This window comes from Desmodus rotundus, chromosome 1, assembly GCF_022682495.2.
Source record: "Desmodus rotundus isolate HL8 chromosome 1, HLdesRot8A.1, whole genome shotgun sequence".
Classification (NCBI taxonomy): domain Eukaryota; kingdom Metazoa; phylum Chordata; class Mammalia; order Chiroptera; family Phyllostomidae; genus Desmodus; species Desmodus rotundus.
This window is the reverse complement of record NC_071387.1, coordinates 53963579-53976702: the sequence shown is the minus strand read 5'-3', so window position 1 is coordinate 53976702 and position 13124 is coordinate 53963579. Positions and strand designations below refer to the sequence as shown.

The 13124-nt window shown below is 41.3% G+C and overlaps 1 protein-coding gene across 3 annotated transcripts in view; it reads right to left on the bottom strand.

Annotated features, from left to right (window-relative positions):
• Positions 1–13124, bottom strand: part of PDCD1LG2 (programmed cell death 1 ligand 2) — a 65066-nt gene that overhangs the window by 35241 nt on the left and 16701 nt on the right. For all 3 annotated transcript variants that reach the window (XM_045193668.3, XM_045193669.3, XM_045193667.3), the window contains 2 exons: positions 12082–12150; positions 3911–4207 (listed from right to left, as the gene is read on the bottom strand). In XM_045193668.3, coding sequence (XP_045049603.1) covers positions 3911–4207; positions 12082–12150 — 366 coding nt within the window. The remainder of the gene's footprint in view (positions 1–3910; positions 4208–12081; positions 12151–13124) is intronic.

The window sequence follows — 13124 nt, the reverse complement described above, 5'->3', positions numbered from 1 at the left end:
ACTGGCCTCTGCCCGTCTTTTTGTCTGGGAGAAAGCTGTCCCCCAGCCCTTGCCTTGATGCCAGACATTTCAGTTGCTCCTTGTATGCCACGAGTGCCTTTCAATTTGCTACACCTGTGCTGGAGCTCAGAGGGAGTGAGTCTGAGTAAGCCATGTGTGAGTTCTTTAAGGGATACTGCTTGGGACTTCAGAAGCTTCAGCCACCGAATCAGTCCCAGCTGGTTTTTGTAGCCAGAAGTTATAGGGACTTCTCTTCCTGGCACTAGAACCCTGGGCTAGGGAGCCGGGTGTGGGGCTGGGACTCCCCGAGATCTCCCTCCTGAATTTTTATCCACCACATGTGGATGTGGGACCAGCCTGTTCTGCGCATCTGTGCCCCTCCTACCAGTCTGGATGGATGTAGATTCTTTAATTCCATAGTAGTCAGACATCCATTCAACTCGCTTTCTGATGGTTCTGAGTGATGGTTGTTCTATAGTTTAGTTGTAATTTTGATGTGGCTGTGTGAGGTGGCGAGCCGTGTTTACTTATGCTGCCATCTTAACTAGAAGTCAAATCATATCTACTTTCACTCATTTTCACAGGACATTATTGCCAAACCCAGTTCTAGTTACCAGTCTTTATTCACTTTATTTTTCCCAATGTAACATGACCTATATTCCAGATATTATCCAAACAGTACAGAGTATAGTGTGATTAATCACCTTCTATGCGCTAAGCACACTTAAGGCCCAAAACAGGGTTCTAACACAGCCTAAGGTCATAAGATCAATTTTGTTATATGAATGAACTGCTGCCCATCTTAGCTGGCTTGAAGAGACCCCTTGGCAATTGGAGAGTATCTCCAGGTGACTTAAGACCACCAATCACCATTTGTTGGCCCTGCATCAACAACTACTAGTTGTTCAGTCTATTATAGTTACGGTTACACATTATTCGACCCACATTTTACTACTTTATGAACAAGTTGTGTGCTGTGTGGGCCCTGGTCATGTTTGTGCTCACATCCACCCCTCAAATTTACTTTGCTCATTACTACAGGAAGGCTGACTTTGCCAGCTGTGTATTCCAGGTTTTTGACAGCCAATAGGAGCATGGCAGGAAGAAATGCAGGGAAAAGGTAGGGTATTTCTCCTGTATGCTGTGTACTACAATGGGCTCTCCAGTTACAGCTACCTCTCATCCCTGGCTCCAGCTACCACTGGACAGGCCCACTGGGATTCCAGTGTCTGTCATGTGACTCTGCCCTGGGCTCAGTTAACCCTGTCTTCCTGTTTTCCCTCTAGCCCAGGGCTGTGTCAGCTTCCTGCTATTGCGAATTGCTGATTTGCCTCCCTGTTCCCTGGTTGGCTTCTTCATCTAGTCCATTAAAGTAATTACTATCACTTGATATACATTTCTGCTGGTTTAAATGGTTTTCTCCGACTATACAGTTCATAAATTACTGGCAACACTAGCAGCTCTGAAATAAACATTAAGCTGTACATAGTATTATCTGCTTTATCATCATAATGACAGAGACAAAGGTTTTTAAAAAATGTAGTTCTATGTGCCTTAGAGAAGCCAGGCAGGTTACTCTCAATTTGCCTGTCAAAAGGCCTGGAGAGGAACATTAGGTTAAACAGGTTATAATTCCCAGGAGTTTCCCCCGCCTTTTTAAAATTCATTTTTTTCCTTCCTTATTCCCTTCTGTTTCCTCAGTGGAGAAAAGATACCAAAAGTAAAGTCCCATCAGTAAATTCTTTCAGCAAATGCTTTGTCTGGGCCCACAGGCTGAATTCAGTTATCTTTTCACTACCCACATCCTTCCCTTGGGCTGTTTCCCCCTGTGCCCTTTGTCTTCCTTTCTTAGGGTGAAAATAATTTCTCTTGAAAGCAACAATGGAAGCCATGCTGCCTCCTTCCTCCATTTGCTAAAGCTGCACTCTCTGTCTTTCGGGCCTTTTTGTTGGTTTGCAGTATTACTGTCTCAGCTCGTTCCATGCTCATCCTCATGCTTTTCCCAGGCCTCCAGGTTGATTTGGTCCTTCCATTCCTCGTACTTGCTCTGTGTCTGTTGGGGATTCTTTACAGGCCAGTTCTCAACCTGTGGGCTTGGTTCCTGGGCTCTCCCAGTCTCTCAGGGCCACTGTGTTCTTTTCCTCAGCCATTTTCATGCCCTTCCTTACACAGATTACTCATAGTTTTGCACTTGCAACCTTTCAAAACCTGCAGTCTCCTGCTACTCACTCTCTGGACTCTCTAGCCATTCTACCTCATATTTTTTCCCCTATGCTTTTGAAATCAGTTAATCAGTTCTCTTTTCATTATATTTAATATGAACAGTTGCCCAGACATTAAAGAAGGTGCTTAAAACCCTACTTTCAAGGTTTCTGCTACAGTGCAGGCATTTTAAGAAAAAAGCTCATCTTTCCTCTAGCGCTACTACATTTAAGCAAACTCAAACTAGGGCCCTGGATCTCCCCTGCTTCATTCAGAGAGCCCCGATCAGAGTAAAATACTTCGTTCATTTTCAACCTTTTTTTTTTTTTTGCTTTTATTCCTCCTAAAAGAATTGTGATGCAGTATGCACCCTCTCTTACATTAATTGATGCTTAAAGTTTTTCATGTTTCTAGGTTGGAAAATATATGACATTTAGAAATTTAGAAACACTTATATATTAGTAAAACAATTATTTCACTCTTACATATGCCTCCAATGTCATCTAGATTTCAAAGAAGGTGCCTTTTATACACACCACCATCTGTTGAAAAATACATACAAAAATTCTTCCCCTAATGATCAGAGCTTCACTGTTTCTTTTTAACTCCTTGAACCCCAGTTCCCATTCCACTTTTTCCATAGGATTTTATCCTAATGCAACATGTTTAAAAGCTCTTTTGTTGATTATCCCATGTTTCTTTGCAGAAACAAAATATGTATGGCTATGGAAATTAATTTTTTTTCTTGTGACCTTAAAGCTTTAAGTGTTCAAAGCGTTCCTCTGCGTTGAAATCTAATTTCCATTATTATTAGCACATATAAAATCAAAACATAAAGTATGAATATTGATAATTATTAAACATAAAAAATAAAAGTTTACTTGAAATGTATTTCCTAGTGAGATGTATGGGGCTTTTTTTCTATTTGTTCATGAATCTGAGGATGCAAATGACTTATTATTGAAATGAGACAAGATTCAGCATCAATTCTATTTCTACTTTACATTTTTTTGTAGCAATAAGGGCTAAGGAATCTTGCTCACGAGAATAAGTTGGTGGGGGTGAAAATAATGTATTTCATTCTTTGAAAGCCTTCTGATTTATATGGCAAAAATTACTTCATCTTTTATTATCAGCTGCTCACTCTGTTAGAGCCTCTTCAGTGGGAAAAATATTTTACGCCATGAGCCAACATACACACACCCTCTGGAACAAGGGTTTCACAAGACAACACTTAGCCCTTCTATGTGATACCCTCTGGATATATTCTGTTCTACTTATTTTCTTATGTTTGGGAAAAACATCCACCTGATTTACTACTCACTAAACTGATATTTTAGTCCATAAGAGTATGGAAAACCATGGTTTAAATAACTCTGGACTGGAGGAATAAGTTGTTCTTAGAGAGTAGCTTAATAATCAAGTTAGTGTTGGTCCTCGAAAAAACTATGAATTAGGCACAGCCAATCTTTTGCACCCTCTCACCTTCCAAGGTCTCATCTCCTGGCTTCCTCTAGCCCCATTTATTTCTGTAACTCTGGCCCCTATTTGTCCTTACCTCAGCTGCTTTATACTCATTTGCCAAAAATTATTTCAGAACAGGCGCTTTTCTTTTCTTTGAGATAGCTCTGTCTCCTTATAACCATCCTCCCAGCTTTTGCTTGAGCTTGCTGTAGGTCTACAGATTCCAGTCCCTGAAACTACTCACCTGTGACTTTTAGAGTCAGGTACTTGTAGTCCCAGGTGGTCCCGAAGCCGATCACGCAGTGGTACTTCCCCGCATCGCTCACTTGCACTTGGGGAAAGTGGAACAAGGCCTTCCCCTTCAGCTCTTCCTTCAGCAAAGTGGTACTGTGCGAGGATGTGTTGTTTTCCACCTTTTGTAAAGTGGCTGTTACATGTTCAACTTCCAGATGATTTCCAGAGTAAAAATCACACTCCAGGGTCACATTCCTGCCGTGTTCTACTATGTACAGATCCTTAGGGACTGTCACTGTGAATAAAGCTGAACAGAAAACAAGATGTTCTCCCATTGTCTGCCTTCACATTTCAGTTCTGTACAGAGTAGGGGCTGAGGAGACTCAGTCCACCCCTGTTTTCTGGAAAATACCTGTCATTATCTGGGCATTGCTTGGGCTCTTTTCTCTCCTTTCCTCGTCCAGTCTGGGCAAGAGTGGACATCTTGATCCACTGCTCTGAAATAGTTCTCTTCCCTCAACACACACCACCTGTACAGCTGATTGCCCTCCTACCACCTATCGCCCAGGCTCGTCTGTTTTCATGTGGATCAGATTACATCATTCTCTGCAAAATATCACCTACCTTTCACCAGTGATTGGAATAATAACAACTATCACATGTTGAGTTCTTACCATGTGTTAGGCCTCTGCTAACACATGACCTCAGTTAGTCTTCCCAGGAAATCAGTGAGGTAGAACCATCCTCTTTTTTAGAAAAGGAAACAGACACAGAAAGGTTAAGCAACTTGCCTAAGATTGCACAGCCAGGATCAGACCCAGGTATTGCTAAATCCCAATTGCTCTTAACCACCACATCATACAAGTCTACCACAGAAGCTTTATTTTCTATCAACAACAGGAAAGGAAGAATACAACTAATATTAAGTATGTACCTACTATGTGCCAAGTACATACTACTAGAAGCATGGAAAATGATTTTAGATGGAGCAGAATGAGGGCCTGAAAGAAGTTGGATTATTCAGGAGGAATTTATTTCCTCTTCAGTTTTATTTCAACCTCTGACATTACACAAAATTTGCAACCGAACTCTCCCACCTCTAACAATGAATATTGTTCTTATTAATAATACAGGCTGCTCCCAGGCAGGTAGTAGTATCTGGGTAGACCTTAATGACACCACTTTACTTTCACTGCGTTTACATTTGCTCTTACCCTCTATGTACCAGTGCCAGCGATGCTGGTTTTCCGTTTACCACGGGGCGTATCATTTTGTTAAAAAAAATAAAAGCTGCGTTGATTTAAAGAATTTTACAAAACAATAACATAAAGTGTAGGCAAACATGGCAAACTAATGAAGGCAGTGCATCACAAATAAAGTGTGAGAAACTATACAAAGTTATGCTGTTTCCATCATTAGTGAATGGATAAGTCATTAGGACTGAGGTATAGCAAGATCCTGAACTGGCTTCTCAATCATGGTGAGGATCAGATCAAGTTATGTTCAGTGGACCTTGCTGCATCCATTCATTATTTTAATCAGTCAAACCAACCTTACAATAAATATTGGGGAGGCTTCCGAGCATATGCTATTCAAGGAGTTGTTTCCATATGAAGCGCAGGATGAAGAGCATTGGATTTAGTGACAGATGAACCTGGGTTCACATTCCTACTGCACTGGGATCTTGAGCCCTTTGATCTCCATCCTGCTATTTAACCTTTCCAAGTCTGTCTCTCTACCTGCAAAGGCACAAGATTAATACCTACCTCCCAGCGCTGGAAAAACTAAGCGAAACGGCACATGTGAAGTACCTTATTTTGGTAGGTAGTAGGTGGTCAGCAAACACTGGTTCCTTTCTTTTGTAACCTGTTTTAATTCTTGGGAAAGTGGTAATCTACATATGGCATGCTTGGCCAATCTTTATTAACTACAGTATTTTTTTTTAACCAGGAAAGCTCATTCCCTGATCATCCTAGGCAACAGATTTCATGGTATAAGTAATTTCTGGGTTTTTCTAAGTTGCTTAAATGATCCACGTTGCAATTATCTTCTTACTCATGGTCTTTCTCCCGCTATCTTACAAGTCTTTGAAGGCAGTGACTAGGTTGAGTCTGTTTTGATATCTCCAGTGCCTATCACATACTAACTTCTAGTTAAGGTTTTGGCAAATAAGGGACAAAAAGAGGGAGAGGGAGAAAGAAAAGATGAGCATAATCATACTGACTTCTGTTTTTCTCTCATCAGAGTAGGACTTGCCCAAGATCACACAAACTGGCATTCTTAATTACCACACAGCATACTTGAGTGTAAGTGCTATCCACAAACTTGAGATTTATCAAAAATGACCGACAAATTTACATCTTGCCTCCAACCCATTATGACAATTACTGGAACCCGTTGCACAAAGGCGCAGGCAGTGAGCAGCAGAGCTGGACCCAGACCCAGGCTTCCGCTTCTCTGGCCTTAAGGAGAGGAGGAAGCAAGTGGGTGGGAACACTGAGAAAACATGTTTCCCCAACAAAATGGGTCTGTGTGGCTCCGTGAACCTCAGGGAGAGGGGCCAGGCCAGACCCTCTGCCTGCACCAGCAGGAAGGAGGGAAGAGCCCTTAAAATAATGTGCCTTTGTAACAGAGATCTATGGTACAGAAAGGAGTTACACCTGTCCAGCCTTCTTTTGTGCGTGATGGGGGTGAGGCAGGGCTATATAACATGAGTGCTTTTGTGTAAGACAATACCAATCACACCTGCATTTGCTTGGCCAGGTTGAGAATAGTCTGAGATGATATATGTGAAAAGAGATGTTATGCTTCCAAATTTCCTGTACGACTCCATTTTCTGGAATCCTCTGAGCACTTGTTATAATTCTCACCCCAAGTCTCCAAAATAAGACCCTCTTAAAGGTATATCCCTTTATGATGAGAATCATCTTCAAATACTTGAGTTAGGAAGTCCCCTTAAACTAAGACATCACTGCCCTGGCTGGTGTGACTCAGCTGGTTGGGATGTCATCCAATAAACCAAAAGGTCAAAAGTTCAATTCCCAGTCAGGGCATATACCTGGGTTGCAGGTTCAGTCCCTGTTGGGGTGCATATAAGAGGCAACTGATTGATGTTTCTCACATCAATGTTTTTCTCCCTTCCTTCCCCTCTCTTTAAAATTAATGAGCATGAACTCGGGTGAGGAATAAAATATGTATCTATATATCTATAGATATAAATATAGACAGAGCTACTTGATACCAAATCTGCCCTTCCCTGAAGATTAATATTTATTTATTCATTTATCAAATATGTATTAACCATCTTTTATGTGCCAGGTTCAAGAATTTACCCTACTTTTACTCTCTTCATAGCACTCCCTTCTTTTATTTTATTACACATGATAAAAGAGGAAACGGGGAAGAGAAATGGGGCTTGCAAGGAAGATTAGTGGCTGAGTCTGAGCTATAAGAAGAATTAGACTATGGTACATTTACACGATGGAATACTATGCAGCAGAAAGAAAGAAGGAGCTCCTACCCTTGTGACCGCATGGATGGAACTAGAGAGCACTATGCTAAGTGAAGTAAGCCAGTGGTGAAAGACAAATACCATATGATCTCACCTTTAACAGGAACCTAATCAACAAAACAAACAAAGAAGCAAAATATAACCAGACACATTGAGATTAAGAACAAACTGACAATAACCAGAGGGGAGGTGGGAAGAGATAATGGGGGAAAAGGGGGAAGGGTTTTCAGGAACAACTATAAAGGACACATGGAAAAAACCAAGGTGGGGGTGGGATCAGGGGAGGGAGGTGGGGATGGTTGGGTCGGAGGGATTGATGGGGGGAAAATGCAGACATCTGTACTTGAACAACAATTTTAAAAAAGGAAAGTAAATAAAAGTAATACAAATTTAAAAAGAATAAACCAAAATAAGATAGCATGGATCAGTAACTATAATAACTGTGAATAAATCTGCTTGTTAAAAAAAGAAAAAAAATAAGAAGAATTAGAGGACTTCGGGTGTAGTCTCTATTGAATTTATTTAACAAATTATTTATCACACTTATGCTGTCCTTTCATGAGAAGAACGCCTGTAACTTCCTCTGGAACTCCCCTCAGCGTACAGCAGAACTCCCCTCTTCACTATCTGGGCCTTTGGCAAAAATCCATTTTCTGCTTCCTTCCCCCATCTGCCTTGTACCGGGTATGTGAGTACAGGGTTTGCAGGCATAAAGTATGCCACCTCTCACACAAGTGACATTTTTCAGCTAATGTTCACAGAGAAAAGAGCAATTAGCAAACACGAATCATGTATCTGAGTAGCTCAGTATAACTAGAACATTAATTGTTATTTGGGGAGGCTTTTAAAACAAACCATTGCCCTGGCCTCACTTAGGATCCTTTAAATTAAATTCTAATTCTTTTGTAAGGCCAGCATCAATTTGTTTTTTATTTCCCTGGAAGCGTCTAATGGGCAGAGAGCATCGAGAACCATTGGTTAGACAAATAAAACACCTGCACCTGCAAACGTCTTTCATCATCCTGCCGTTCAAAGTGTTGTCCTCAGTTGCACCCAGGAGCTAGTTAAGAATGCAGAAGGTCAGGTCCAGCCCTAGACCTAGAGAAGCAGAATCTGCATCTTAACATCATTGGCATGATCATGTGTATATTAACACTTGAGAAGCAGAGTTATACACTGGCCTGCATTTGGACTTTTAATAGGAAGTGGAGTAATGGTTAACACTTATTAAATACAATGAGCCTGACACTGGGCTGACCTTTACATCATCATCTCGTGTGATGTTTCCAAAAGTCTGCAAGGTGGAAGTTACTATCCCCATTTTACAGATGGGGAAACTGAGGCTTAAAAATGATATACTTGCCCAAGGTCAAAGAGTGGTAGCTCATGGGGCTGGAATTCAAATTCATCTCTGTGACTTGAAAACCTATACTCCTAACAACTTTACAGATACGCTATGTGTCCACCGGCGTATACTACCTCCATGAATGAGGTACATAGACTTCTCATCTTTATGCTCAGGAAAAGACATTTGTTTTCTATTTTGTATTTCTCATGGTTGCTAAAATAAGCTTCAACCTAGCATTGAACTCCTGAAGTTATCAAACAGAGGAGAAATTGGAAAGTTTCCACAACTACAAACTTAAGCAGAGAAAAGTGGTTTTCCCCATTCATTTGGGGCCCTTGACTATATTACAGAGTAAAGACTCAGCCAGGGCATGAGAAATTCATACATGCTAGTTCTTTGGAACCATTAAAGCAGACGCCTTGAGTAATGTTCCTGGAGCCTTTTAAAAATTTATGTAATATATACATAATTTTATATTGTATTGGTTCACTGAATCTACACATTTTACCAAAAGATAAGGATCTATATAATCCAGTGAAACATACATAGGATTAGGGTACACCAATAATGCTGGAGTCTTTTTGACAGTTCTTGGGGTAACTTTGGTTTTTATTTGCAATCAGGCATCACTGGGAGTCAACACCTGACACAGCTCCAGGAAAAACAAAATGAATCATTTGCATTGCCTCTCAAGATAGCTTCCTCTTTAAGCTAATTTTATATATATATTTTTCCATTTAACAACAGAACCTTGGGCTTGTTTATACTTCCTACCTAATGTACTTGGGGGTTGCTTTACAGAGCCACAGTTTTCAGAAAACTCCAGTTTCTGAAGACAGACGTCTGGCTCTGGGCACCTGACTCACGCACCCCTCTTTGTAGGTACTCTGCATGGAGGCCTCTCATCTCTTAGAAATCCTTTCCCCACCCTGATTCTTCTGCTCAGGGGTCCGCAGAAGTAGTTTTGGAGGCTGAAGATCGGGCAAGTGGATGATCCCGGTTGTAGTCCCTGCCCCAGAGTGACCTCAAGCATCACCATGGACATGTGTTCCCCTGGTGTTTATGCATCTTTGGAGGATGAAGGAAGAAGGAAGAATCAATGAGAAGAGTAAAATTTGGGTTACTTTTTCCTCCAAAACATGATAAAATACCAAAATAAATATTTTTCCCTTAAATATATTACAAGATGGTTTACAAGATGTCATTAAATTTTGAAATAAAACTATCAGAAACTACAAGACAAAATAAACTACAATGCTACAATAATAAGAGTGTGATATATGTGGAAGATACACACATAGATCGAAAGAACAGAATAGACAGTCCAGAAATAGACGCACACAAATATAGCCAATTGACTTTTGACAACTGTGCGAACAATTCAATGGAAGGATAGTATTTTCAACAGATGGGGCTGGGCAACTCAATGTCCAGATGCAAACAACAACAAAAAAACCCTTTCACACCTTATATAAAAATTAACTCAAGATGGATTATTAACCTACATGTAAAATGTACTACTATACCATGTTTAGAAGAAAACACAGAAGAAAGTCTTTTGAGCTTCAGTTAAAACTTTCTGCAAATATGACACCAAAGCACAATCCATAAAAGAAAACACTGGAACACTGAACTCCATCAAATTAAAACCTGTACTCTGCAAGAGATATTGTGAAAAGATGAAAGAATGAGCCACAAATAGGGAGAAATAGTTGTATATTGCATAGTTCATAAGGGACTTATATTCAAAATCATAACGAACTCTTAAAACTTAACAATAAGAAAATAAAAAACCCAATTAAAATTGGTTAAATAATTTGAATACACACTTCACCAAAGAAGATATATAAATGGTCAACAGGCATGTAAAAATGTGCTCATCAGCCCTGGCTAGTGTGGCTCAGTGGATTGAGCTCCGGCCTGTGAATTGAAAGGTCTCTGGTTCGATTCCTGGTCAGGACATATGCCTGGCTTGTGGGCTAGGTCAAGAGGCAACCAATTGATGTTTCTCTCACACATCAATGTTTCTCTCTCTCTCTTTCTCCCTCCCTTCCACATTCTCAAAAAATAAATTTTAAAAATAAAATCTTTAGAAACAGAGGTCGCACAATTCCCAAGGTTTCTCCTGCAGTCCCCAGTCCTGTCAGCGGCCTGGGAACAGCAACTCCAGACCCTTCTTTTGCACTTTGGTTTTCTTATCACTTTATGGAAACTGAAAGCTCTTTGGTAGCAAGGTAGCATTTGCCCTCTCAGATGTCTCTGAAATCCGAGCCAGGCAGGGTGCCTTAGAAAGGAAACACGAGGTGTTTCTTTAGCTGGCAGTGCAGAGCAGGGCTGGAGTAAGCAGAATGTTAGGGTGTTCCCCAAGGATGGCCCCCTACTACCAGCCCAGACTGCCAGCCCAAGGGAGGAAGAGGGACGTGACTGGGCAAAGAACAGTTTGGAACCACATGGAAGGGAGGGAAAAGCTCTTCAAAAGGCTACCAGTGCTGAAGAAGCCATTCTTTCTCAGTGGAAGGCAGAATGCTGGATGGCTTCCCATGGGACTGGAGCTGCTATCATGGAGGACTTAATCCTCTGTGCCCACTTCTGTCTTCCTCTCTCATCTCCTGGTTTTCACCCAAAATAATGCACTCGTAATCCTGACAGCACATGCAAATGATCAGAACTACCTTGTCTAGGAGGGCAACAAACTCTGAAACTGCTTTCCTTCCCGCCCATCCACACCTTCTGGTAGAACTCCTTTCTTTAATATCTAAAGGCATAGCATTAAGGTTCATTACTCACTTAGATGTTAGAAAGACTCTCATTTTCCAATTCAAGTAATCCACAATTAGTGTGTGAAGAGCCAATGGCTGTTACTGTTGCTTTTTAAAAGAGGAACTGCAATGAATATTTAGTAGTCAGCGGAATGTCTGCAAAAGACTCTTTAGAGTAACGGGGTCCTCTAGGTGTCCCCCTGACCTTTGTCTCCTCATTGTCCCTGCCAGGAGAGAAGGGGACAGCTGCTTGGCATCTCACTTTTCAGGACAAACAACCAATGCCCTCTTATGTCAGTTCAGAGGTGCATGGTCTGAGTGGTTCTGACTTCTTGTCACCACCTCCATTGAAGAGGTGACAATATTCTCAGTCTCTGTTTTTATAAAACAGGAACATGGGCATGCACAAGCCACCCTTCTTTTTGCTGTGCTTGTAACAGCCAGTAATCACACCTCCCCTCAAAGAAAGCCTTCAGCCTCAGGACCACACTGGAATCATTGGCTTCAGCTAGGGGCCATCACCTGCTCCTCTTTCTCAGGCCCCTCCCTTTGTCCATTCTTACCTGTTGTCTGATGAAGCTGCATCCCCAGACTCAAAATTAGCAGGAGGAGGAACATCTTCTGTATCGGATCTGAAACAGACAATTGAAAGCCTCAGAGCCTTCTGAAATTTCTCTGTGTCATGATTTGCTTACTCATAAAAACAGGGAAATGACTCGTAAAAAAATCTTTAGGGGAGACAGTGGGCCCTGGCAGAGTGAAGCTGGGAAAGGAAGTTGTAGGCCTGGAAGAGAGGGAAGATAGGGTAAGAGAAAGCCAGGCACTCTATCAGTCTGAATTAGAAGCTCTTCCTCTTTTTCTAACAGCCTTTATTGAATGTGAAGCAGTCCTCTGACTTACCCACACTGGTGGTTATCTTTGTCTCTCCCATGGGGCCTTCCATGGTTTCAGTAGTAGGCCCTTGAAAATCTGGTTTGTCAAATTAACAATCCACACCATCTGTCCCAGCTGGACCAGAACTCTGGGCGTCAGACACTCGAAGATAGTGCTCAGTAGCACAGAGCTAGGTTCTCAATAAATATTTGATAGCTGATTGAGCAGGTAAAGTAAGTAGTCACCCCCTTTTGAGTGCTGTGACCAAGCGTGCCCATCACTTGAACTACCCGTTACTGAGAGGTTTAGACAGAGAGGCCAGAAAACTGGCTCAGTCTTGGTCTTCTTTCATCTCCTACGTTTCCACGTTTGCTCCCAGGTTTTTTTCCCCCAACCCAAGGACTTTTTATGGGTGAAGGCAAAAAGGGACAAAATACATGACTGTCAGCTATTTTGTCTTCCAAGAGTCTTTCAAAATTGTATTGGCCATGGAACCATTTCTTTAAGGCAAATTGGTTGGAGCCATATATATAAATCAGGTAAAAGCAGAGCAGCTGAGTATGATGAAAACCCAGTGGAGATCTTAATCAGAATGGCATAATCTCAGTTACATTTTTTATTTTTTTAAAGGTTTTAACAATTTATTTATTTTTTAGAGAGAGGAAGAGAGGGAGAAAGAAAGGAAGAGAAACATTGATTGGTTGCCTCTCCTATGCCCCCAGCTGGGGACTGG